The sequence below is a fragment of the Ziziphus jujuba genome, chromosome 8 (assembly GCF_031755915.1).
Source record: "Ziziphus jujuba cultivar Dongzao chromosome 8, ASM3175591v1".
In the NCBI taxonomy this organism is placed as follows: domain Eukaryota; kingdom Viridiplantae; phylum Streptophyta; class Magnoliopsida; order Rosales; family Rhamnaceae; genus Ziziphus; species Ziziphus jujuba.
The window spans coordinates 5,451,598-5,475,646 of NC_083386.1; the positions used below are offsets into that span (position 1 = coordinate 5,451,598).

At 32.4% G+C, this 24,049-nt stretch overlaps 4 protein-coding genes and 1 long non-coding RNA gene across 9 annotated transcripts; 2 read left to right on the top strand and 3 right to left on the bottom strand.

Moving 5' to 3' along the window:
- Positions 1-217: 217 nt before the first annotated feature.
- On the bottom strand, positions 218-781 carry LOC132804999 (putative disease resistance protein At3g15700). The gene has a single exon (XM_060819605.1). The coding sequence runs from the start codon at positions 779-781 to the stop codon at positions 218-220; it is 564 nt and encodes a 187-aa protein (XP_060675588.1).
- Positions 782-2,931: 2,150 nt separating this feature from the next.
- LOC107403869 (hydroxyproline O-arabinosyltransferase RDN2) lies at positions 2,932-7,695 on the bottom strand. 4 transcript variants are annotated; one of them, XM_016010779.4, is made up of 9 exons: positions 7,476-7,695; positions 5,837-6,405; positions 5,039-5,106; positions 4,748-4,949; positions 4,419-4,516; positions 4,255-4,324; positions 3,985-4,056; positions 3,735-3,848; positions 2,932-3,425 (listed from the first exon to the last, which is right to left on the bottom strand). In XM_016010779.4, exons 2-9 carry the CDS (start codon positions 6,254-6,256, stop codon positions 3,363-3,365), a joined length of 1,107 nt encoding a protein of 368 aa, XP_015866265.2. In that variant the 5' UTR covers positions 6,257-6,405; positions 7,476-7,695; the 3' UTR covers positions 2,932-3,362. The 4 variants fall into 4 exon arrangements, with proteins under 4 accessions (XP_015866265.2, XP_024924170.2, XP_015866266.2 ...); XM_025068402.3 differs by having other exon boundaries at positions 7,433-7,695; XM_016010780.4 differs by lacking the exon at positions 7,476-7,695 and adding an exon at positions 7,183-7,353.
- A 1,157-nt stretch (positions 7,696-8,852) lies between these two features.
- LOC107403862 (uncharacterized) lies at positions 8,853-14,546 on the bottom strand. Its single transcript, XM_048470234.2, has 13 exons — positions 14,178-14,546; positions 13,771-13,957; positions 13,132-13,204; positions 12,725-12,872; positions 12,434-12,543; positions 11,995-12,135; positions 11,779-11,920; positions 11,557-11,700; positions 10,801-10,961; positions 10,632-10,706; positions 10,293-10,431; positions 9,456-9,722; positions 8,853-9,210 (listed from the first exon to the last, which is right to left on the bottom strand). The coding sequence occupies exons 1-13, from the start codon at positions 14,430-14,432 to the stop codon at positions 9,055-9,057; spliced, it is 1,998 nt and encodes a 665-aa protein (XP_048326191.1). The 5' UTR covers positions 14,433-14,546; the 3' UTR covers positions 8,853-9,054.
- Positions 14,547-14,847: 301 nt separating this feature from the next.
- On the top strand, positions 14,848-16,352 carry LOC125421381 (uncharacterized). Of its 2 annotated transcripts, XR_007239691.2 has the most exons (3): positions 14,848-15,323; positions 15,858-15,917; positions 16,008-16,352. It is a non-coding gene; the product is annotated as an uncharacterized LOC125421381 (long non-coding RNA). The 2 variants fall into 2 exon arrangements; XR_009640455.1 differs by lacking the exon at positions 15,858-15,917.
- A 3,545-nt stretch (positions 16,353-19,897) lies between these two features.
- LOC107403855 (protein NRT1/ PTR FAMILY 5.4-like) lies at positions 19,898-23,761 on the top strand. The gene is made up of 5 exons (XM_016010768.4): positions 19,898-20,107; positions 20,245-20,462; positions 20,583-20,840; positions 21,485-21,765; positions 22,668-23,761. Exons 1-5 carry the CDS (start codon positions 19,978-19,980, stop codon positions 23,530-23,532), a joined length of 1,752 nt encoding a protein of 583 aa, XP_015866254.3. The 5' UTR covers positions 19,898-19,977; the 3' UTR covers positions 23,533-23,761.
- Positions 23,762-24,049: the final 288 nt, after the last annotated feature.

Sequence of the window (24,049 nt, forward strand, 5' to 3'; positions counted from 1 at the left end):
GATAGAAGTTCAACTTTGAAATTCCTGTCAACACCCATATTGACACCCAACACACGTTCAAATCTCAAGGTAACCAAAATCTTACACCCCTTCTGATCACTTTCAAAAGCTATTCCAACATCCTCAAGTTCTAATTCATCCCATACATCATCTAGAACTATGAGTAACTTATTTTCATCCTTCAATCGATGTCGTATCTCAAGTGCCCTTTCAGATATCATTTCTTTTTCAACTCTAGATCTAGCCTTTCTGCAATATGTTGTTGAATCTTTTCAAGGTCCAGAGTTTGTGATATAGTAACAATAACTGCATCATTGAATAACCTCAGATCGTCTTTTAAGGCCTTTCTAGTAATTTCTTTAACAAGAGTGGTTTTGCCTACACCAGGCATTTCATGCAATCCAATTGTTTTGATATTAGCATCTCCCAACTCCTCCATTATTTCATCCACAAATTCCTCTCTTGTGACAGATCTTAGATAATCTTTATTTTCAAAATGACTTTGGAGTTTCGAACGGAACGAAATGTGACCAAAGTTGATCCTGCCTTTGAGTTTAACAACGGACTCTCCCATCTCCTTGGCCATTTTACCTAGTTTATACCATGAAGCCAAGTATGAAAAGGACCCCTTGAAAGTACACTTCATCTCCGTTGTGTCTTCCGCTCCAAAATATTTTTCTTCAACTTCAGTGATTTTGCCATCCACTTCACTTAGCCAGACCTTAACATCATCATCAATTTCATCACCTTTTCTTTTAGCTTCATCCACCAAATCCTCCATCTTTTTTTTTTTTTCTCGAGTTTTAGATCTTTTGTTTCAGTTTTCAGGTTGCCTGCGTTGCGTCCGTAGTGGAAGATGTAACACAGCCGAAGACCAACCGAAGCAAGTGCGTACTCCGCTATTTTTCAGGTTGCCTGCGTTGCGTCCGTAGTGGAAGATGTAACCCAGCCGACGACCAACCGGAACAAGTGCATACTCCGCTATTTTTCCAGCAATCGAAACCAGAAAATCCATAGTTGCCTATAAAATAATTAAATGTAAACAAAATTAAGGATGAATAATTCAGATTCTACACAAAGGATAAACCAACTATATATATAGCTAGTAATACTACTAAACTGAACCGCATAAACCAAATGACAATCACAAAGCTCAGCTAAGAAGTAAAGGACGTACCTAGCTCAGCTCGTTGTAAAATGATCTTTTGCACTTTAATTCCAAGAGCAGAATATTTAACTCCTTTCTTCTTCTTCAGCTAGTTGTAAAATGATCTTTTGCACTTTAATTCCAAGAGCAGAGTATTTAACTCCTTTCGTCTTCTTCTTCTTCTTTCTTTTTCTGTTTTGCTTTTTCCTTTTTTTTTTTCTTTTTTTTTTTGGTGGGAACTAAATGCAAAATACAACTGCAGCAACAGAAAAATCAAGGAGAAGAGAGACACAAACAAGGAAAACTACTAGAGAAATAGCAGAAGAAGACCAGCAAATGTAGCAACAAAGTAAACTGCTTTTGGATACAACGGACCCACGGCTTCAAATAAACTTCTTCTTCTTCCTCTTCTTCCTTTTTTTTTTTCTTTTTTTTTTTTGTGTTGGTTTTTTTAATTGCAAAGCAAATTGAAAGTATGTAAAAGTAGAAAGATAGTGGCAACAAGAAAATCAAATCAAAGGAACAAGCGCAAACCAGCAAGTGCGAAACTCTGTTTTGGTGAAGATCGGAACGAGTAAGACTGCATGAAAATGGAATATTTTAATTTCATATTTTTTTTAGCTAGTATACAAAAAGATCATATATGCATATCATAACAGACCCCTTTTTTTTTTTATTAAGAGTAAAATAATTATGTGTTACCAAAATATTCAAATATTCTTGAACAAAAGAAGGAGATTAATCTCAAAAGCCAATCAGAAATGAAAATGAAAGTAGCAAAAATGTAATGGATAGAATTGGTACCTACTGAAGCTTAAAGCAAAGAGAAACAATTTCCAGAAAAATCAAGAATGGCAGAATCAATATTAGAAGCTTAAAACGGAATGTGAATAACTTTCTACTCCTATTGGACTTAGACATTGAATTTGGCTCACATCCTGAATAATTTTGAGTTGACGGGTTCAAGCTCTCACCCTCAATAATTTTTAGTTGATGGGGTCAAGCTAAGGTAATAAAGTTAGTAACATTATTGTTCATTAACAATGATTTTGTAACACCACTTTTTCCCCTTTTTTTTTTTTAATTTTTTTTAGCTTTCGTCCAATCAAGCGATGCCAGATGCGATCAAACAAAAATCACTTAGCTTATCATCACCACTGGTATAATCAACTATAACGTCGATTACATTTTTGTGTTTTAAGCTATCATATCATTTACCTACAAATTTTGCCTTTATTTCATCTGGACTCAGCTACATTTAAAAAATATTCACTTACACCTCTGTAACGAGCAGTCTTATAGATGATAATCATTTAAAACCAGCCGATTGAATATGTTTGTAGATCAAATTTCAGAGGTAAATGGTATTTCCTCTGTATAACTTGGTTGTCAAGTTATTCCATTTTCAATGAATCCTACTTGGATAAGGTAGCTTTACACCCCCAATGTGGGGGCAAGGAAGAGTCCTAAAGTTACTCCACCATCCATGTGACTGTCATTATTAGTCATCAGTCCTCTACCATCCCTTTCCAAGCTTCGTGCAAAAATACCTTTTTCTTTTTGCCTTTTTCTTTTTGGTTAGAAAAGGCACCAATTATATAATAAAGCATTTACCCGTTATACATGCTTATCCAATTCACTCAGGTCAGTTATCCTTGATGCAAATTATCCAGCGAAAAAAAAGTTCAAAGTCTAGCATTCACATTAATAAATAACCTGTTTTTTAAGACAAAAACCAACTGTTCCTTTTCGCAATGACAAAACAAGAGGGGCGCTAAGTCTCAAGTTCTGAATTCCTTTTTCCTTTCCAGGTTCTATATGAGAACGGGTGTAAAAACACACGCCAGAACCTAAGAGAGTAACTAAGCAGCAATGTCATCCATGATATGCTTTATCATAATTTTGGGTAGATACAACTGATTTTGCATTGCTTAATTAGAGATAAAAGTTTATTCAAAAAATTTTACAAACTAAGAAAACAAAAACTTGACTACTTAGAAAGAGTGGCATGGCTAAAACAGGTTGCTCTTTGTTCATCTACCAATGTGCCTTTATATCTTCATTTGAGACACGAAAAAATCTCTTTCTGATTAATTATGCTTCAATTTCATAATCACCTGAGGTTTGTGTAGATTAACATTTCTAAGAGGCTGCACAAGAAACTAAAGTTTCCATCTCCAATTTTTGTGTATGTGTACATTCTGAATATAGCTGATTAAGTTGCATCCCAATTGGGAATGTTAGCAGTAGCTTCGTTCACCATCTTTACAAGGGTAACCTGCATATATAACCAAAGTGCACGTCAAAAGTTGGGATTTATGTGTTGTCTTAGGAGAAACATAGCACGGTGCATAGGAGTTTTAAGACAAACTGTGAAAACAGAATGCCAGGAAGTTGGGAGGTTTTGTAGCAGTACAGCAAACTAATGGCAAAAATGTAAACCCTTAACAAAAACCTCCAGTAAGTTGATGGATAAATTACATGGAGTCTAAGTCAGATATAAACATGAAATAAAGGCAGGGCAAGCAAAATATTCTTTCAAACTAGAAAGAAAGAAATTCAAGGTTAATCATATTCCAACACATACCACACTTTCAGGTACCCCAGGAGGTGGGAGGGAGAGGTTTCTTGGTGGAGGTCCACGTAGGTATGATCTCTTGTCAAATCGCCACTCTCCAAATTTGCCAAATGTGAGCTCACCCTGGAAGCAGCAACATTAATGGGAAGTACTAATATTCAATTATAGCTAGTAAATAATTGTTTATATTTTAGAAAAGAGATTCAAACTTTTATTTAAAAGGTGGGTTTCAGTAATGGAGAAGGGAAGAATAATTTACCTTTAGATTGTAATCACATCCATAAGTATAATGGATGATGAACTTCCGACCAATTTCCAAATCCCATGGAGGCTGAAAATCACACAACAAAAAGATCATCAGAAGTCACTTTAAATACAAGTATCGATGCACGTCTCATTTTATAGTCAAAAACCACACACACAAAAAAATTAATTAATTTCAAGAAGAAGAGGTTATCTCATTTATAGTGAAAAGCCACATGAAGTGTTAAGTTCAAGTATGAAAGACTTCACTAGGTCAGATGTCAACCTGAAGCATAAAATCCTTCCGAAGAATATGCTGGACGCCATGTAAAGCTGATGCCACAGCATAAGCATACCTTAATCCAACAAAGGAAAGAAGAAGACTCAAAAATAAGTACAGTATACTAGAAAGGACAGCAAATAAACTGCTACTTATTTTCCAATACTTACATTTCCAGCACCCATCCAAAAGTCTTATCAGTCTCCGGATCTTCTTTCATTCTCAATGAAACATTCATCCAGGTGGGAGAAATCTTTTCCAACAAATCCTAATATTCAGTCCACTTGATTATTTTATTTTTCCAGGCACATGTAAATTATGAAAGTAAAACCAAAAACTGTACTAACAATGATGAACAACAAACAGAACATTGGAGAGTATTAATGCGACCATTAACTTTAAACGCTTATGAATGTACAAAAGAATCAACATTTTGGAAAAAATAAAATAAAATAAAATGTCCACCTACTACCACGAGACAGAGGTTCCAAAATATTACCTTCCTGATAATTACAGGAGAATTGCCAATTGGGTCAACATTTGTAACTGGACCATACTCCTCAGGATAAAATTTCCTAACAATCTTCTCGTTTTGGTCAGGCTTAATGTAGAAAAATGGAAAACCAGCCGGATAGCCACCATGTGCCAAATTAGGAAGAGGCCTTACAAATATGTGATCAGGTTCTGCCATCAATATGTATCTGCAGCAATAGGAGAATTGACAATGATTAAATACTTCATAAAGGTAAAGGTAATACTATTTAAGATGATTGGATTTGGAAAAACTCACTCTTCCTCAATTGTAGTCTTTTCCAGCCATTGCACAAATGCCCATGGTCTGTTTAAGACAATATATCCCTGGATAGATAATTTTTTATAATGTTAACAAACTTTAAACAAATTTATGACTAGAAATGAGCAAAACAACAATGATATAACCTCATTATACTGACTAAAAGAGTATGAGGGGCAAAACCATGGAAATGTTTTCTTTTTCCTTTTATCCTTTTCAATGAAAAATTCTAATTTGAATAAAGGGCAAGCAAGAGGTCTAAAATAATAATCCAAACCAACATGTTCCACGTTTCCTAAGGAATAATTGCCACCTACAGAATGTTATAGAGAAATCCTTAATACCACAGCATGGACTGTTATATAGCTTGTCTTTTAGCAGCATGAAGTGTACAGTATTCAAGGGATGGTATCACTTATAAATGTGGCAAGCCATGTAAATTGTCATGTCATGAAAAAAGAAGATATTCTGTCAGATTTGGGACTGGCCATTCTTGAAAATTTATTGTTGTTTTCTCCTCTCAAAACCATTTCCGGTCCTCCTGTTCTTTTCAAATGACAATTAAGTCCTACAAAAAGTACTCATCTAATGTTTCCTGACCCCAACTCAACTTATGGATAAAAACGCATCAAAAGATTGAAATAAAGTAAAATCCAGGGAAACTGAAAGTGATAAATATAATTGATTTTGCAAGGTGCTAAACAAAGAATTTTCAACTGATCAGTAAATTAACGAGGAGAGAGAGAGAGAAGAAAGAAAGAAAACAACTAACAGAGAGAATGAAAGAAACCTCACCCTGTCTAGGCCTGCAGGAAGTGGATCAACGACAACAGTAGGAATCTCATCCATCAAGTTGTCCGGGTTTCCTGAATGCAAAATCCGAGTGAAACCTCCCATTTCAGATCCAGGCAAATCCTTCTGCTTCTTATACCAGTAATACATTATGCGACATTGCCATTTGCTATAAGAAGCATCAGTGGCTGTTAAAGCAACATGGAAAGGCGATCTGGAATTCTTTGGTTTCCTTGCATTCTCAGGCATCTCAACAACGGGGTCAGTGAGTAGCCTGCTATTTGAACCATTGCCTACCCATTTCCCAACAGATTTATAGTGGATTATCATAGTCAACAAATTATAAGTGGCAAAGAAAAAGCCAAAAGCCAAAAGAACCAAAAGTAACGGTGATGCTCGTCCCATGGTCTTCCTTCCTATCATTGTTGATCAGAAATAAACTCATCACATAGAAAGATTCCTATCCGTCAGAACTTAAGGTGAATGGTCCCATAAAAAAGTTATCCCAGTTCAGCAGTTCCAAAAGTGATTTAGCCTTGACTCATACAATTTACAGGGGGTTTGGAAGACACCTATAAAATTGCAAGCTCCAATAAGTAACAAATAAGAAATTAGGGTCAATTGAAGACGACTTTAGTTCACAACAGAACAAAACAAAACAATTATTCAAACAAGTCTTGTCCAAAATCCCTTTACAAATCCTCTTACATCTATCAAAACCATTCCAAAATCCTACCCCAACCAACATATTGTAGCAGCAATATCATTGAGAGAGAACATATCATACAAAGCTCAAAAGACTTTTCAATATATACACCAAAAACATAATTCAAAAACAAAAACAAAAACCAAGCATGGTGATAAAATGGATGAATACAGGGGGTCAAGAGTAGATGAACTTAAATGAAAATTCAAGACACGATCAGTAGCAATTGTCATGATTAAAGTTCAAACTCATTCAGAATGATTTATTAACCACAAGACTCATTCAATTCCCCCTATCCATCAGTGCGGAGCAGAATTACGAATTATATATTTCCGAAAAAACAAAAATTACATACTACAACAAGAAATCAAACTCTAACAAGCAAACCCGGCGTAGTACAGACTAAAAAACCATCAATGTGAATTGGCGGAATCAAGTACCACAAACTTTCCCAAAATAATAACAACATAATTGCCATAGATGCAGATCAAATAAAAGTCAAACCCATCATTGCAAAAGTCAACGAACCCATACATACACTTCCAAAATGTCAATCCTATCCGAAACATAAACAGAGATTGATAAATTTTAAAACTTTAATCATGCAAACAGAATTGAGACCACCGAAAACCATAATCATTACCCAAAAGAATCCAAATTATGAGAAACCCAGTAAACGACATCAAACACCATAAAGCAAAACCCAGAAAACAAACAAAGAGCACAGATTCGAAGAAATCACTGAACAGAGACAGTTAAAGCAAAAACATATAAAAATAAGAAATAAAAATTAAAAAAGAACAATGATAAGAAAAAAAGTAAAAAAGGATACAAGAGTCGTGAGACTTAAAAAAGCATTAAAGCATAAAGAAGAATGAGTTAGAAAAACACACCGAAAGAGAGAGAGAGAGAGAGAGAGAGAGAGAAAGGAAGGACCTTGACGTGTTAGCAGAGAAAGAGACAGAGATTGGAGGAGGAAGAGTACTTTGGATCAGAGAAAGACAGAGAGAGATTTGGGTTGGAGCATTTTCTTCCCATCATTTTCCATTTTTCTTTTTTCTTTATTATTTATTTATAAATTTATAATACCATTTTTATATGAGCCCCACCAAACCATCTATAAGCTTCATGAATCACTTCTATTCTCTATGTTTCTGTCAAAGCTCCTATTTTTTCATTTGGCTTGTTGGCTGTCTGCTAATTTATAGTAGTTTTTTTTTTTTTTTTTTATTCTTTCTTTTATCAAAATAATTTCTTATTATTAGGTTTAACGCTTATTAACCTACTTTTTATTTATTTATTATAGTTATTGAATTTTATTATTTTTGCTATTATAGTTGTTGAAATTAAGTTGTTCATACATGGTAAGAAATGAATCGATTAATTTTAAAAATAATAGCATTTTCTATAATTATGTGAAATGTAAAAGTGGAGATTAACAAAACCTATCCGTATATTTAATGTATAAAAATTTTTCTGCTTTTAATTAATTCTGTTTTTGAAAATGTGTAATTTAATTTTTTTTTTTGAAATAATGTGTAATTTAATTTAAGAAATAAATAATTAGAACGTGCCAACTAAGGGAAATAAACAGATATTACTAAAATAGTAAAGCAAAAAAAATGATATTACTAAAATAAGCCAATATATTTTACACTTTTAACAAAAATATGTTACTTTTTTGTCCAAAAGTCTATGTAGTAGATAACCATTTTGATTTCGCAATAATAATAATAATAATCATAATAATAACCAGTGATTTTATTTATTTATTTATTTATTTGGCTGAGAATAGTTACTAGTATATATACACTGATGTATTAGTATTTTAATTGGAAATAAAATAAGTAAAATTATCTTTTCAAAAACACTCAGAGTAAATAATTGATTTTTCTTATTTTCCACATGTGCTTATTTGTGTAAAAAATTACACTTGGGTAAAGTCACAATTGTATTTGCGCATATATCAAATTAAGACAAAGTTCTAATAAGATCTTAACATTTATAATTAAATTGAAGAAAAATAATACATATACAAATTTTATTGAAAGTGTTATCATATTGAAAGAACGATAAATAGAAGATAATCCTATTTGACTTGTCTAAGAAAAATTTAATTTATAGGTGCAAAATAATAAAAATCTAAAATAAAAGCTAAACCATTAAAAACTAGCATGGGGCAACTGCCTTCACTCTAGATCCTCACCTGTCTAGTTTCATAGCTTCTACTCTTACCAACCCCATATTTTCATTCCATTAAATAAGTTTACCAAATTTCAAATACTATAATGACTGAACGTGCTAATTGTCAAATTTCCAAAATTTTGAATATATATATATATGTATATATGTATATATGTATATATGTATATATAATATTAATACTTCGGGTAGGAACAGTCCCAGTAGCTTTGCCAAATTTCATTTAACAAATATGAGTTCGAATTTCCCGACCAAAAAAATATTTATGTATGTATATTTTGATAATTCAAAACATCTTTTCAGCAGCTCAACATTATTCACATTTTAATGCACAAGTAATCTCCCATGAAATTGCATCACCTTCAAGCAGAAAACCATCATTGACTCCAGAAATTTGCCTCTTGCAATTAACTAATGCAACCATGAACCTCTCATTCTCTAATGAAGATGGATACATAACTTGTTCTTCCTGCAATACCAGCACAGATTGATTTAGAGGAGAAAGCAGCTAGATAACTTGTTAGAAGTGCACAAAAATGGCTAAGTAAAAATGTGATATAGTTTATTTGAAAATTCAAACCATCTAAATGGCTAGGAACAAAAAATAGAACATTATCTATGTGGTGCAATTCTTCAAAAGTGCTTCTCATGGATTAAAATAGTAATAATAACTTTAAACAACATGTCTCCTTGTGTTTGAGTTTAAACAATCACCTCAGGGAGCTCATAGAATTCGTTGGGAGATATTTGTAACAATTCAGTTGCAGCTGGACCAGTAGACCAAGCAAAAACTTTCCCACGCTCATCTGCAAGAGTGATTTTTAGGTAGAAACTTCGGACAACTTCAGTATCGAAAGTTTGATGACAGAAGCTGCATTCTGAAACTCCAGCAGTTGTGTTGCTGATAAAATGACCACAGATGGAATGTGAAAATCTTGTATCGACATGACAATGTGCCATTTGAAGCCAAACCTGAACTATCTGTCAACATATGGGGAAGATATGTAAATAGAATTGTAACTTAAATGAAGATCTCTTAGAAGTTGTATCTATCTAATGGTTCAACAAGGCCCTTTCAAATGAAACCACAATTGCATATCCATCCTCCAAGGAAAAGAAGCATCCAAGTTAAATAGCTTGAAAATAAACTAAGAAAATCGCCATATCATGATTTAATAAAATTATACAAGAAACAAGTTCTTGAAAAATACGGAAAGAAGGGTAGTTCTGTGCAGCAAAGCTGCTACTGTATAATAAAACTGACCCTTTTTTTTTTGTTGGTCTATGCTTCTCTTATGCATATCAGGCAGATAATTACAATCTGCATATCTAACTACTCAGGCCCGCTGCTCATCTACAGTTATAGTTACTTTTATGAAAACAAGGCTCCATTGAATCATCTAATTGTTGTTCATAAACAGCAAAGAGAATCAAACACTAATATGTCAACAAATAAAACCAAATTTGACACCCAAAATGTACAGAATAGCTCCTGAAAAGTTATCTGTTATTTTTTACCAGCCAAAATGAAATCTCATGAGAAATTTATACCTGTGGACAGCTGGTTTGTTTAGATAAATTGGAAAGATTCGACAACTTTTGAAGACAGGATGAGTTTAACAAAGCTGGCATGGAACTGAGGTTGACAAAAGAAGCTCCAACATCATTTTCAAACCATAATGCTTCTAGACTGTCAAATAAAGTATCAACCAGATTATGAAATATTTTGGTGGAACTGCTCTAGAAATTTAGTAAATGCCAAATCAAACAAAAGCCACACAGGTCAGGAAATAACTGTGCAATACTTAAATGATTGCAAATGATGATGGCTAAGCTTGAAACCACGCAAGTTGATACTACACATGAACTGGAAATTGTTTATTTTCTCACCAATTCTGCTTTGTCATAGAGCATGTCAGGCCAGATATGTACACTGTGTGGCCAAGACTTAATCTTCCCAGTGACCTGAGAAAAAGATATTTCGGACCAAAAAGTACATAATTAACTATCTTAGAAGGGAATGCACCAAAAGACTATTGAATTACATCATCATCGATACCAAGATTTGGCAAAATGTAGCTTAGCCAAAATTTCTCCAGTAGCATCTTCGATTCTCAGAATGAAAACAGCTTGTGTAGTTCCTCTTTCTTTCATAATATTGGTGACAACGCCATAGAGGCTAATGCCAGTCATCTTGTCTTGAAGGTCAGTAACAAATGGCTGCAAGACTTAACACAAGTAAGAAAAGTTATTCTAAATTATAACCAGATGGAAAGGCAAAATGATAATTACAAATTCAACTTTGAATTGAAATTTTAAAACAAATATATACATATATATATACATATATTTCAATGAAGGGTAGCCAACTCCAGTTGAACATTGATGAGTAACTACCATGTAGATAAAAAACAGGAGAATATTTGAATGATTGCAAAACGGACCTCATGTTAGTAGGATGTAACACTCATGATGCATTGCTGGGATTATGTTTAAATGGCTCACAAGATCCTTAAAAACAAAGAATAAATAACTAATGACAATTATGAAGTCTTGCCATTGAAGGAAAAAATAATTTTGAAACACTGTCTATGAAACTAAAAGAGATGCTAAACATATAATATAAGGGTGAATATAGATGTAGACAGCTAGTTTCATATAATATCACATGAATGCTGAAAATCAACAATAATTATAAACAAGAGTTGATAATTGTGTAAGAAGAAAGTGAATTAGAATGATGCATTCCTTTAGAAGCAAATGGCTGTTGATCCTAATAAAAGGAAAATTAAAAACAATGGAATCAAAAACTCACTTGAAAAGGATAATTACTGAAGTCAATTGACCCTTGGGAATCTCGCGGCAAGGAAACTTGAGAAAATTTGGGGCCTGTACTGGGATGTACTGTACATAGCGGTCCTGATCCTTGATATCGATTTTGTGTCAAAGTTATAGAAATCTGAGTAGCACAGAAATTATTATATATATCCTTAACGACAATCATTTTCTATGCATTACATCATGATGCATGACTTACTTGTTCCTCATGCTGAACGAAAGGAACCAAATATAATTGCGTTGCGCTACCATACTCGAGACAGATTTCAGCACTTGCTTCAACTGCACCATCTAGAGAAGTTGCAATATATGGCCTATCAAGCGCAAGCATACTTCCAATGCTGTACAATAAAAAAATTAGGAAAACAAACATATGAAAGGAGACCCCAAAAAGAAGCTGTGTTTGAAAGATTACCTGAAAAGATTAGCCAGCAGAACCTGCTCGCCCCACAACAAGAACTTTAATTTATTATGATCATTGTCAACAAGAGTGATTTGTTTCTTCTGTACACTATCAATCTTTCCATGAATTTCCAGTGACCCAATAGATTCAATCCTAAATAGTAAAAAGGAAAGTAAGATAGTCAATTTGAAAGCAATGACAACATATCTCTATTGTCAAAGAAAAGAAGATTTGGAGTCACAAATGCAAATAATCTATATTAATTGGTCATAACTTTATGGATCAAGGCATCTACATAATGACATTTTAATTTCTATTAAAATTATTTAATCATCGCCTTGCTTCTTATTAGAAAGTATGAAAATGATTGTATTTATTATTCAATCACATATTCTTTTGAAACATATATTTAGCAAACTAAGTTATCATTTAGCAAACTAAGTTATCTTACCTTGCATAAAATGAATAAGGAACTCCTCTGTTGACTTTATCGAGAGAAATAGAAGAGAATGAATCTGAACAAAACTGAGCCGCTAGCAGCATTGCATCATCATCCTCATCCTACACAAACATATATAAAAATGTGAAAATAACAACAAAAAGATAAGCCTCAGAGCAATTTCGCCTATAATATAAATCCAAAGCTTCAACTTGGAGGCTTAGTCAACTTTGAAGCATGTTTATGAATTTCCCATGAATCAAGCTAGAAAATGAACAAACAATGTGCAAATTTGAAATTTACCTCATCCAACAAAATCACCAAATAGTCTGTTGGCAAAAGCCGTGGATAACAAGATCCTTCAGCAGCAGTACGAAGATAGCATCCAGTGAGAAGAATTTCCCTTCCTTTCTTCAATATCCCATTCGTAGGATCGGCCAGGTCATAATATCTACCAGAGACAAAACATCATATCTTTGGTTGCAAATGAAATTTCAAATCAAGAGTATGTAAAATAATAAACTCATAAAAAAGAAGTAACAAAATAAGTAGCAGTTGATAAGACCATAGATATGAAATATGGCATAAACTTCTTTTGCCAATACAAGTGATATCTGCCAGAAAAAATAAAAACAAAGGGCCCTCCTATTCTTGGTAGAAGATTTTTTGTAAGAATCATTACACATGCAACATGGTATTCACTTGCTGACCTGCGGTGGAGATAAAGATCAATAGTATTCGAACTCCAAATATCCCCCAACTTAAGCATGTAGATGTCCGTACCTAAAGGATATGATATGTCATCAACCAGAAGAACAACACAGAATCAAATATACTACAAGATATTTCACAGGTTTTTCTATTCAAATGACAAGATAATTAAAATAAACTTTAGGAAGATATCACACCATGAAAATTAATTACATAAGAAAAAAGGTCCTCATTACACACCAAAGAAAGAAAGGAATTTTACTCTTTTTCCTTTGGGAGGATATCCACATTCAACCATAGGAAATTTTCTTTTTCAGTTTGAAAAAAGTAAAGTAGGAACCAAACTTATCAACAGCATGATTATGAATCAACTTTGTAGTTTACAGAATTCACTTTCCAGTTCACTCATAGAAGAAGAAAAAGAAGAACATATGAAAAAACACAAAGGGAAAAAGGAAATCAATTGGACCAATGAAGAAGAAGAATATAACTGTATACCTTCATATCTTTTTCCTTTTTAACAGTGTACGGCAGGTTTTTTGCATAATATATTTATTCCACTTCGTTTTATTATATAACCACACGAAGCCTCCTTTGAAGTAAAACACCAAGAGGATTTTCAAATTTGCAAAGAGTACCTGGGAGAAAATAAGCATCGACAACAATAGCTTCCAAAACACTACTCAAAGACAAGAAATTTTTTTCATAAATGGAGTCAATCAAGACAGTGTTTGGAAGCTTTGATCTTCTATGTTTCTTCCTCAACTGGTTGATACATTCAGGCCTCTTCTTAGTGGTCCCATCTCTATGTTGCTCACTCCACGCCTACAACATTCACACATCCCCAGTTCCCCATTAGTAGAAACAAAACTTGGCCAATCTAAAATCTTTACCTCTACCCATTTTCCAAAACCAAAAACCCAAAATAAATGTTCAAACTTTGGATTATTCGTCTTTTCCCTCAATTTTCTCGGCAAACAAACACCAGAGAATACATTGAAAAAAATATCAAAGTAAGCAAAAAAAAAAAAAAAATGCTCTGTACCTGAGAGATATCGGAGAGAAGAATCGCAGGGGTAACACCACTGGAATAAGCAGTACAAGTCTTGAGGATCCGAGAAGCAATCCAATTCCAGCTGGGTCGTTTGGTCTCTGCTTTATTTCGAATTTTGGGATCCATATCTTGGTCTTGCTCTTCTTCTTCTTCAGGGTATATTATGGATCTGGCATATTCGATGAATCTGAGAAACGGGTCCTCCTCTTCTAATTCGAAATCTTCAATGGCCATGTCTGAATCCATCTTCTTTTTTCTTTTCTTTTTTTGGCAGAAATTCAGATATAAAATTTTCTCCCCAAAAAAATAAAGGCAGAGAAAGAAACTGGAAAGTGGGAGGGAATTCGCTTATGGATTTTTGCGCGGGGGTTTTTAATTTTATTTATTTGATGAATTGGACGGCTAGATTAAGCCATTTGCCCTTTGCTTAATGTTATTATTTTTTTTATGGGTTTTCTTTCATTTAGCCCTTTGGGCTTTCATTTGGGAGGCCCAGTCTTTTGGGCTCCTTAACAAAATTGTGAACCAATATCTAATTTTAAGCTTTCGAATGGAATATAACTAATCCGTGAAATATGTCAGCTGTTTTGACCAAAATTATATATATTTTATAATTCTTTAAAAAAAAAAAAAAAAATCTTTGAGACCCAAACCAATTTTCCCATAAAATAGCCGTTGTAATTTTTCCCCCAAAAAAAAAAAAAATAGCCGTTTGCATTTCAAAATTGAAGTTCTCTCCCTTCCTATAGCCGTTGCCTAAGCTCCTCTCTAATTTTCACACTCTCTTCTTCTTCTTCTTCTTCTTCTTCTTCTTCAACCTCTCTCTGCATCCTCCTCCTCTAGTCTTCTCCTCCGTTGAGTGAGAATGCAGAGGCAGCGTCACAGGCGTAAAAACTAAGGTAAAAGTTTTTATCACGCACACCATCTGTTTTTCTTTTGGTTTAGTCATTTATTTCAATATGGAATCTGCGTTAAATTCCTTTTTTCTTTTTTTTTTCGGTTTTCTTGGATGGTCTCGGCATGTGGTGGATAAGGAATTCCATTCCGTGTCTCGGAGTTGCTCGTTTATCGAAAACAGAGCCTGAGTTTCTGAGACGTTGATTGCCTTGGTACAGGTTTTCGTCACGATGTGGACAGGTTAGTGGTGCTTATTTTTTTGAGAATTATTTGATTTTCTATGCATACATAGAGATTCAACTACATGTCTGTATACATATAATTAATTCTAAGTGTCTGTTTTGATTTTGGAAATTGGTTTTTTTTTTCCGTCTTTTTTTTTTTTTTCCCCCTTGATCTAAGTGCTTTTCTTTCATGATCTTCTGCCTGGCTTTCGATTTATTTGTTGTTTTCTTTGGCTTTTATTTTTTATCACCTCCTTTATTCGTATCTGAGAACAAATAGAAAAACAATGAAGAAAGAAACTGGTTATTGAAGAATTTTGATAAGATGAAAACAATTGGATATGAGGGAGGCTCTCTGTTTTAAGACTAAATTAATGGAAATATAAAAAAGGAAACTTTAATAATAAAGAAATTGGGTTAATAGTTATCTCTCTGATTTTGTTAAGTTGAGAATGATTCATATGATGTATCATTTTGCCAATATTTAAAACAGTTATTTAAAATCTCTCTGTAAAATAAATTGACAGACACCAATAATGCTCTATTTCAGAGGAAAAAGGGATTTGGGAAACAATCATCAGGATCTTCTTTTTGATGTTTTTCACCAAAGGTGAAATACTAAACAGACAGATAATATATTTAATATTTTTGTTTTATGTGTATAAATTTGAGTGTTAATATTATTTATGTTTCATATCAGGATTGTATCGATTATGCATGACTAGACATGAAACTGGAAAAGAAGTACATTTCTTCATTTAACTCCACCGCATAATATGGGAAAGCTTCTTCAAATGATTCTTTGTATATTTACGTTTCCTGCTAGTGTTTAGGTTATTGTGTAGGTAGGGGTTCTGCATGGTTGTATAAGGAAATGTAGTACCGTCTTGCACTGTTGTTGTTGTTGTTGTAGTTGTAGTGATGGGATGTGGTTGTTGTTGTACAAGGAGGGATTCAGATTGTTGTACAAGGATGAAGGATGAGTAAAAATGGATGAATTTTTTTGGTTTGGGAGAGAAAAGACCGCTTGGGTGTGCTTGTGTGCTCTGCTTTCTTTTTCCTTCCCCTGCATTCCTTCTCCGCATTTGCCCTTTCACTTTTTCTCAATTTGGCTATCTATTTTACTTTTCTTACTTTTTTTTTCTCTAATTTCTCATCTCTCTCTTATTTTCTTTCTCTAATTTCTCTATTTAATTTGTGTGTATCTTCTTTCTCTTTCTAATTTCTCTTTTCATTTTATTTCTTTAATTTCCTCTTTTTAATTCATCTCTTTATTTACTTTCCACTTTATTTTTCCCACTTCAATTTTTTTTTTTCTTTCCAGTTTTTCACTTTACAGTCTCTTTCTGTTCTCTCTAGTTTCATGCTCTATTTTTTAAGTCTGTCTTTGCACTTTCTCTTAATACTTTCCTCTTCCAAATTCTCTTTATATTTTTCTCTCTGCTTTCTCTCTAATTTCTCTGTTTTTCTCTTTAATTTCTTTTTCTGTTTTGGCTGGATATTATTGTTTTTGGGTTAATTCGTTTGGGTTAATGCCTACTTTGAAAATTTCATTTGTCCTTGAAAAGTTAAAATGAGCAAAATTATAAATAAAACAACTGCTGTTAGAAATTTAGGAGCAACTAGAACGAAAACTAAGTAAACAATCTTTTAATAAGAAGGAAATTAACAAGACTAAATATTTTTAAAATTGTAAAAAAAAGTATAAACTATATATACAGCAAAGTAAAAATTACTTTTTTAAATATATATATATATATATATATATATATGTGTATATATATATATATATATCTCATTAACGTTGCTTTTTATTCACCAATACTTTTTATTAGAATAATACGAAAGGAAAATTATAATTTTACAATACTTTTTGTTGTGCTAAAAAAAATAAAAACTATACTTTTGGTTAGAATAAATCCGAAAAAAAAAATTATAATGTTATATATAAGACTTATTTATCAGATTTAACTATACTTTTTATTAGAATAAATTCAAAAAGAAAATTTTCTTAACATACAAAAAAAAACATAACTATAGTTTTATCAGATTCAAATATACTTTTTATTAGAATAAATACAAAAAGAAAGCTACTTAACATGAAAAAATGGTAATAAAAAAAGTCAAAAAACCGTTTTCATAAAAATATACATACTTATAGTAAAATAATCTTAAAATTAATTTTATTAGCTTTCAAAATGGAATATTTATTTTTGATCCCAATAAAAACAAAATATTTAAATTTTATTTATGAATTTATAAACTAGTATTTTAAAAATCTTACTTAAGTATAGAAAAATCTTACAAACATGAAATAATGGAAATAAAATAAAATGTGAAAAGGAAAATCTCAATTGTAAATTCACAACTACAAGATAAAAACTTATTGAAAAACTTATTGTAATCAAGGACAAATGAATTTTCACAAAACTTGACATTGCTAGTTTGTGGACCAAATGAATTTTATCCACTATAGTGCCATGCCAAAAGAAAGAGAAAGGCTAGAGATAGAAAGCTTGGAATAGAGACAAGGTGTAAAAGTAGAGAAACTGTAAAGGATGAACGTGTGGAGAGAGATAAAGTAGAGAGAGAAAGTTTAGAGATAAACTAAAAGGCAGAGTAAAAAGTAGAAAGAGCAGAAAAAGGATTTAGTGAAACTGTAAAAAAAAAAAAAAAAAAACTCTGAGAAAAATGTAAAGAGATAGTTTATAAATAGAAAAATTAATTAGAGAAGTGAGAAAGAATGTGGAAAGAGAATGCTGACTGTAGAGTGAAAAGAGACAAAATGAATAGAGATATTGAGAGTAAAGTAGGGAGAGAATGAAAGAAGAGGAAAATGGTAGGGGAGAATAACTAGAAAGTGAAAGCGGGGAAGAGAGAAAAGAAAGCAGGGGGCAGTTTTTGTTTTTTTGTTTTTTTTTTTTAATATCATGTATTTTATCTATATAAAAAAATAAATAAGAATTTATTTCTAATAAATAATATAGCATTGTTATCTAATAAAATTCTTCAATCTTGATGAACATAAATAACATAAAATTGTCCAAAACATTAAGACAGTTCAAAACATACACGCCTAAAATTGTTCCACTAAATAATAAAATGATTTGCTTCCAAACGAAAAAACCAATCAAATCAAACCTACATTTTTTTCTAAAAAAACAAAGAAGAAGATTTATTATCTCTCTTTTACACTTTTTGCATATATAGACAATGATGAACAAGTATTATATAACAAGAATATTTGCAATTGAAGGCACGCAAGTAAACTTGTTACATAAATAGACATTATCAACAAGTACATATAATAACAATAGCATATGCAATTGAAGGCATCGCATTAACGATTCGTATACTTTCTCAAATCACTATCTCTTTTTGCCTTCACAAATTATGTCAATATGTTATACAAATTAGCTCTTGACTTTCACTTTTTCTTTTTCTTTTTTGAGAAAAAAAAAATTGATTTGAGAATGTACAAGTTTGTTTTTTGTTATTCTTTTTTGGTTTTTGTCCATTTATGGATACCTGTATACATATATACAATAGATAATATAATGTAAATATAGATAATATATATATATATATATATATATTTTTTTAGGTACGCATGGTGTTTCTCAGTTTCTTTGTTTACTATGTAAGTTTTTTCTCGTTTATACACAGTTACATCTACTCTTCGAAATCCTTAAGTTTCTCCTGTTGTCTTTTTCATTTTTAGGATAAATTTCATTCAAGTAGCTGAATAGAATAAACTGTGTCTAACTATAAATGATAATGATTTACTAAAATAAAACTATAAATGATAAAGACAAAAAATGCGGATCAATGTTATATAAAAATATTAATGTTAATTAGAGAGGGAAATAATCCATACTCGACTGCAAATAGATGGAAAGATCGTGCCAAAGAGTTGTGATGGTATATATATATATATATATATATGTGATGAAGAATTTTGTATCGCTCATAGTTATATTTGTTCAGAATCCCAAAAATTAAAATCTTAAATGGTTCAAAGACTATATGTTATATAAAGAAGATCGCTAAAAGTTAGAGGCTTAGGGATTGTTATTCATGTAGTGTCAAAAATATAGTATTTGGGGTCGAATTAGCAAAAAGAGGGGCCCCCCCTTCCTTCCCAGAATTCGAGACACAGGAGAAGAATTTGAGGGACTTGTTGTAAATAATCAAATATATATGGACAGTATTTGGAAAATAAATAAATAAGTAAAAGAAAGAAAAGAAGTAAAAAAAGAAGAAGCATATTTTCTTTGATTTATAATTTATAACAAGTCAAAGAAAATCATGGATGTGTCGACAGTTGCTTAACATGCCCTGCTCCAAGCATACTCTTTTGACTCTTTGTTTCTTTGGATTAGTAAGTGATAATAAACAACTCCATATATTACAATATCAAAAAACTAATTTATAAACCCACATTTAATTTAGACCAAGAAAATCGCGATTACAATTAAATGTTAAAATTATAGTAGCAAGAAAATTACAACAAAAAGATTAGTTAAACATTAATGTAAACTGACCCTACTTCCATATATGGAAAACAAAAAAAATAAAAATGAAAAAATGAAAAAATAAAATCACCACCTTTTCATTTTGAGACACTTTTCATATATATCCCACTAACCTTCCTCTTCTCTACCTTTAACATGGATTCTTCTGCAACTCAAGTAGTAACCTTCCAAAATCACCATGGAAACACCAAAACCAACGAATCACAACAAAACCATCCACCTTCCAATAACCATGGTGGTTGGAGAGCTGCCATTTTTATCATCTGTATGCTACAATAAATAAATAAATAAATAAGCTGATCTTCTTCTTCTTCTATTCTCTCAGCTCTTTTCCTCAATTTCTTTTTTCCTTTAATTCTTTTTTTCTTTTTTGCTGAATTTTTATCTCTCCATTAATTACAGTCGTCGAAATAGCAGAGCGGTTTACATTTTATGGCCTCTCCGGAAATCTAATAACCTTCATCACAAAAGAGCTCAACCAGTCCACACCGACGGCAGCCAAAAACGTCAACACGTGGCTCGGCATCACCTCCTTCTGTCCGTTCCTCGGTGCCTTCATTGCTGACTCCTTCCTCGGCCGCTTCCGGACCATTCTCATCTCCTCCATCATTTACTGCATGGTAACTGAAACTCTAGTCCATCTCTCATAAGTTCGAGCTTTTAAGAACAGTTTTTTTTTTTTTTTTTTTTTTTTATGTTGAATTTTTTATTTTTATTTTTTGGTGGCATGCATGCACAAGGGGATGGCTCTTCTGGCCGTGTCGGTGTCGTTGGTTCCTCGACGGCGGTGGTATGGGAAGGCGGTGTTCTTTACAGCGCTTTTTGTGGTGTCAATCGGCGAAGGTGGGCATAAACCGTGTTTGCAGACCTTTGCGGCGGACCAGTTTGGAGAAGAGACGGAAGAGGAGAAAAAGGCCAAGAGCTCCTTCTTTAACTGGTGGTACTTCGCGCTTGTGCTCGGTGCTTCTGCCGCCACTTTTGCTGTCATTTATGTGCAGGTAACATGAAAAACACTTTTGTTTTTTGTTTTATAAAAGTGTTTTTGAAACTGAAACGCAATTTGAAGTACCATCTATTCCAGTTAGAAATTATTTAAAAAAAAAAAAATCTTGAAAAATACTGTCCATTTTTCAAAGTTGCACAATGAACTTTAAAAGCTCAATAACCAAACTTCGACTACTTTTCTTGCCCCCCCCCCCCCCCCCCCCCCCCAAAAAAAAAAAAAAAAAAAAAAATTTCTTATTTTGTTTGGATGTAGAGATTGAATTCTCAAAACATGCCGCATTTTTTTTTTTTTTCCCCACAAAGGAATTTACAATTTTAACTAAAATTTTACTGGTTTTTTTATTAGACATGCCCTGCTTCCATCAATTTAGAATAATGTTATTTATTATTGTTGGTCATAAATTTTAGAAAAAACACTTATGGATTTCAATCTTAGATTTTATGACTTTTAATCGAAAACTTATTATTGCCATAATAGAAGACCCTATTTCATTATTTATTATTATTTATTAAAAATATTGATCTTATGCAAGCTAATTGACTTTATTGAATTCCATATATAAATATATATATATATATATATATATATATATATATATATATTTACATGTATGGAATATTGGGTGTGGTTGTGTAGGACAATATTGGGTGGGCAGCAGGGTTTGAGATACTGGCAGGTGGAATTGGAGCGGCATTGGTATTGTTTTTATTGGGAACTAGAAGATACAAAAAGCAGGGTCCTCTGGGGAGTCCATTCACTGCAATAGCACAGGTGTTTGTGGCTGCAACTAGAAAGTGGAATTTGAATATTGTTGGTCACAATCCTGCTGACCATCCTTATTTTGGCATTTATTATGGAGATCATGATCACTCTAATATACTTAAGCCAAGGACTTTGCCTCCTACCAATCAGTTCAGGTATTAATATTATATAGTTTTTCTATTCATATGTTATTGACCATTAAAGACAATCCAACGATTAAAATTATTAGATTTTCATGCAATTATATTGATCTCAATTTGTTCAACAGTTGTGTTTTAGGTTTTTAGAAATAGAAAATCGGTGAAATTTATCACTTGAGATTCACATGGATAGAGTATAAACATTATTTTGAGTTGGAGTTTTTTTTAAGAAAAAAATATAAGAGAAATAATGATTAAGAAATAATGGTTATGTCCTATAAAACTATGCATATCATTTTCTCATTTATGTGAGGTGACTCTGTTAAGACTGATCTTTATGTTCAAATTCAGTCGAGAAGTTAAAAAATGTAGTATTTATTAATTTCCTCGTCTACCAGTATCCAGTGGCCTGGAGTTCTTATTTTGCTTCTGATAATTAATTGGAAAAACAAAAATAATGAAAATTTAATGGTTGACTTTATATAGAATGGCAGAAATTGAAAAGTGTGCCAAAATAATTAATTTTCGATTATAGTGCCACCGCCAATTATTTGTACATTTTGTTTTTGTTTTTTTTTTTTTTTTTTAACCAAATAACCATTTGGTGTGTGAAGTGATACTTGTTCAGTTGCTAAGTCACTTGTATCTATGGTTGAAAAATTGTAAGTTCTTAAGGGAAGAGAAAATTGTTTTTTTTTTTTTTGTTTTTTTGTGTTAAATGAAAGAGAAATTTATAATCTTAAAAGTATTATCTTTGTAATTCCTTGTTAATAATTGAAATGGTGGGTAAAAGGCTTGAATAAATACATTTATTATACCAAAAAGATTGGGAACCAAGTATCATCTTAATTTATAATTTCTTTAAACCATATAGTTTGTCTAATTTAATTTAATATTTATGCTTAAAAAATTTACAGATTTTTGGACAAAGCAAGAATGATAGACAAAATCGATGCCTCAAACAAAATAAGAAATCCATGGAGGTTATGTTCAATAAACCAAGTGGAAGAAGTGAAGCTTGTCCTCCGTTTGATTCCCATATGGATGACTTGCATAATGCTCCTAGTAGTTCAATCCCTTTTCAACACGTACTTCACCATCCAAGGCAGAACGATGATCAGGTCAATAGGACCAAACTTCAAGCTTCCTCCAGCATCACTTCAAATCTTTGCTGGTTTCACAATCATACTCACCATCCCAATCTACGACCGGGTTTTTGTCCCACTAGCCCGGAAACTCACCGGAAAACCCTCTGGAATCACCGTGCTGCAGCGGATTGGTGCCGGCCTATTTATGTCCCTAGTTAACATGGTGGTCTCAGCTCTTGTAGAGGCCAAAAGGTTAAGTGTAGCAAGAGAACACAAACTTGTAGACAATCCAAAAGCAGTAGTAGTACCAATGAAGGTTTGGTGGCTACTTCCACAATATGTGCTTTGTGGTTTTTCGGATGCGCTTTCTTTTGTTGGAATCCAAGAACTATTCTATAATGAAATGCCTGAGAGCTTGAGGAGTTTGGGAGCAGCAGCATATGTGAGCATCGCAGGAGTTGCAAACTTCATTAGCAGTGCTATTATATCAGTTGTTCAAGGACTTAGCTCCAACCATGGACATAATAGTTGGCTGGATGACAATTTGAACAGAGCTCACCTTGACTACTACTATTGGATTATGGCAGGATTGAGTGCTTTGAATCTATGTGCTTATGTATGGATGGCCAAGAGATTTGTGTATAAAAAGGTTGATCAAGAAGATGGAATTGAGGAGGGAAAAACTATAAATTAATTTGAATTGAAATGATGGAAAGTGTGTTTAATTATGGAGAAAATAGCTAGTTTAGGTGTTGCAATAAATGTCGAACTTGATCCAGAAAATTTTAGTTTTATTGGTTAGATGGTTGTTTTGTATGATACACATTGGCGTACACGGAAACGTGTATATTTACACTGAGCACATACAGAACCATATAAATAGATCAATCTCTGGCTTTATACATGCCACGTTGAAATACTATTATTTTGAAAGCTTAAACAATTGAAAAGTGGATAAACTATTTTAGTCTTTAAGCTCCACTTAATTTAATGGAACTTTAGTCTAAGGATTAACAACTTAATTGAAGTAAAGGTCATGATTTTGTGAGTAAAACTCTGTCATCTGCAAAGATCAAAGTAAGAGTTTGGTACTTATTTGTTTACTATTATTGAAAACCATGAATTATCGATGTCAAGATTCAGATAGGCTATCCTTTGCAAATAATATATTTTAAGTTAGAATCTGGATAAGACATGGAAGCTGTACATGT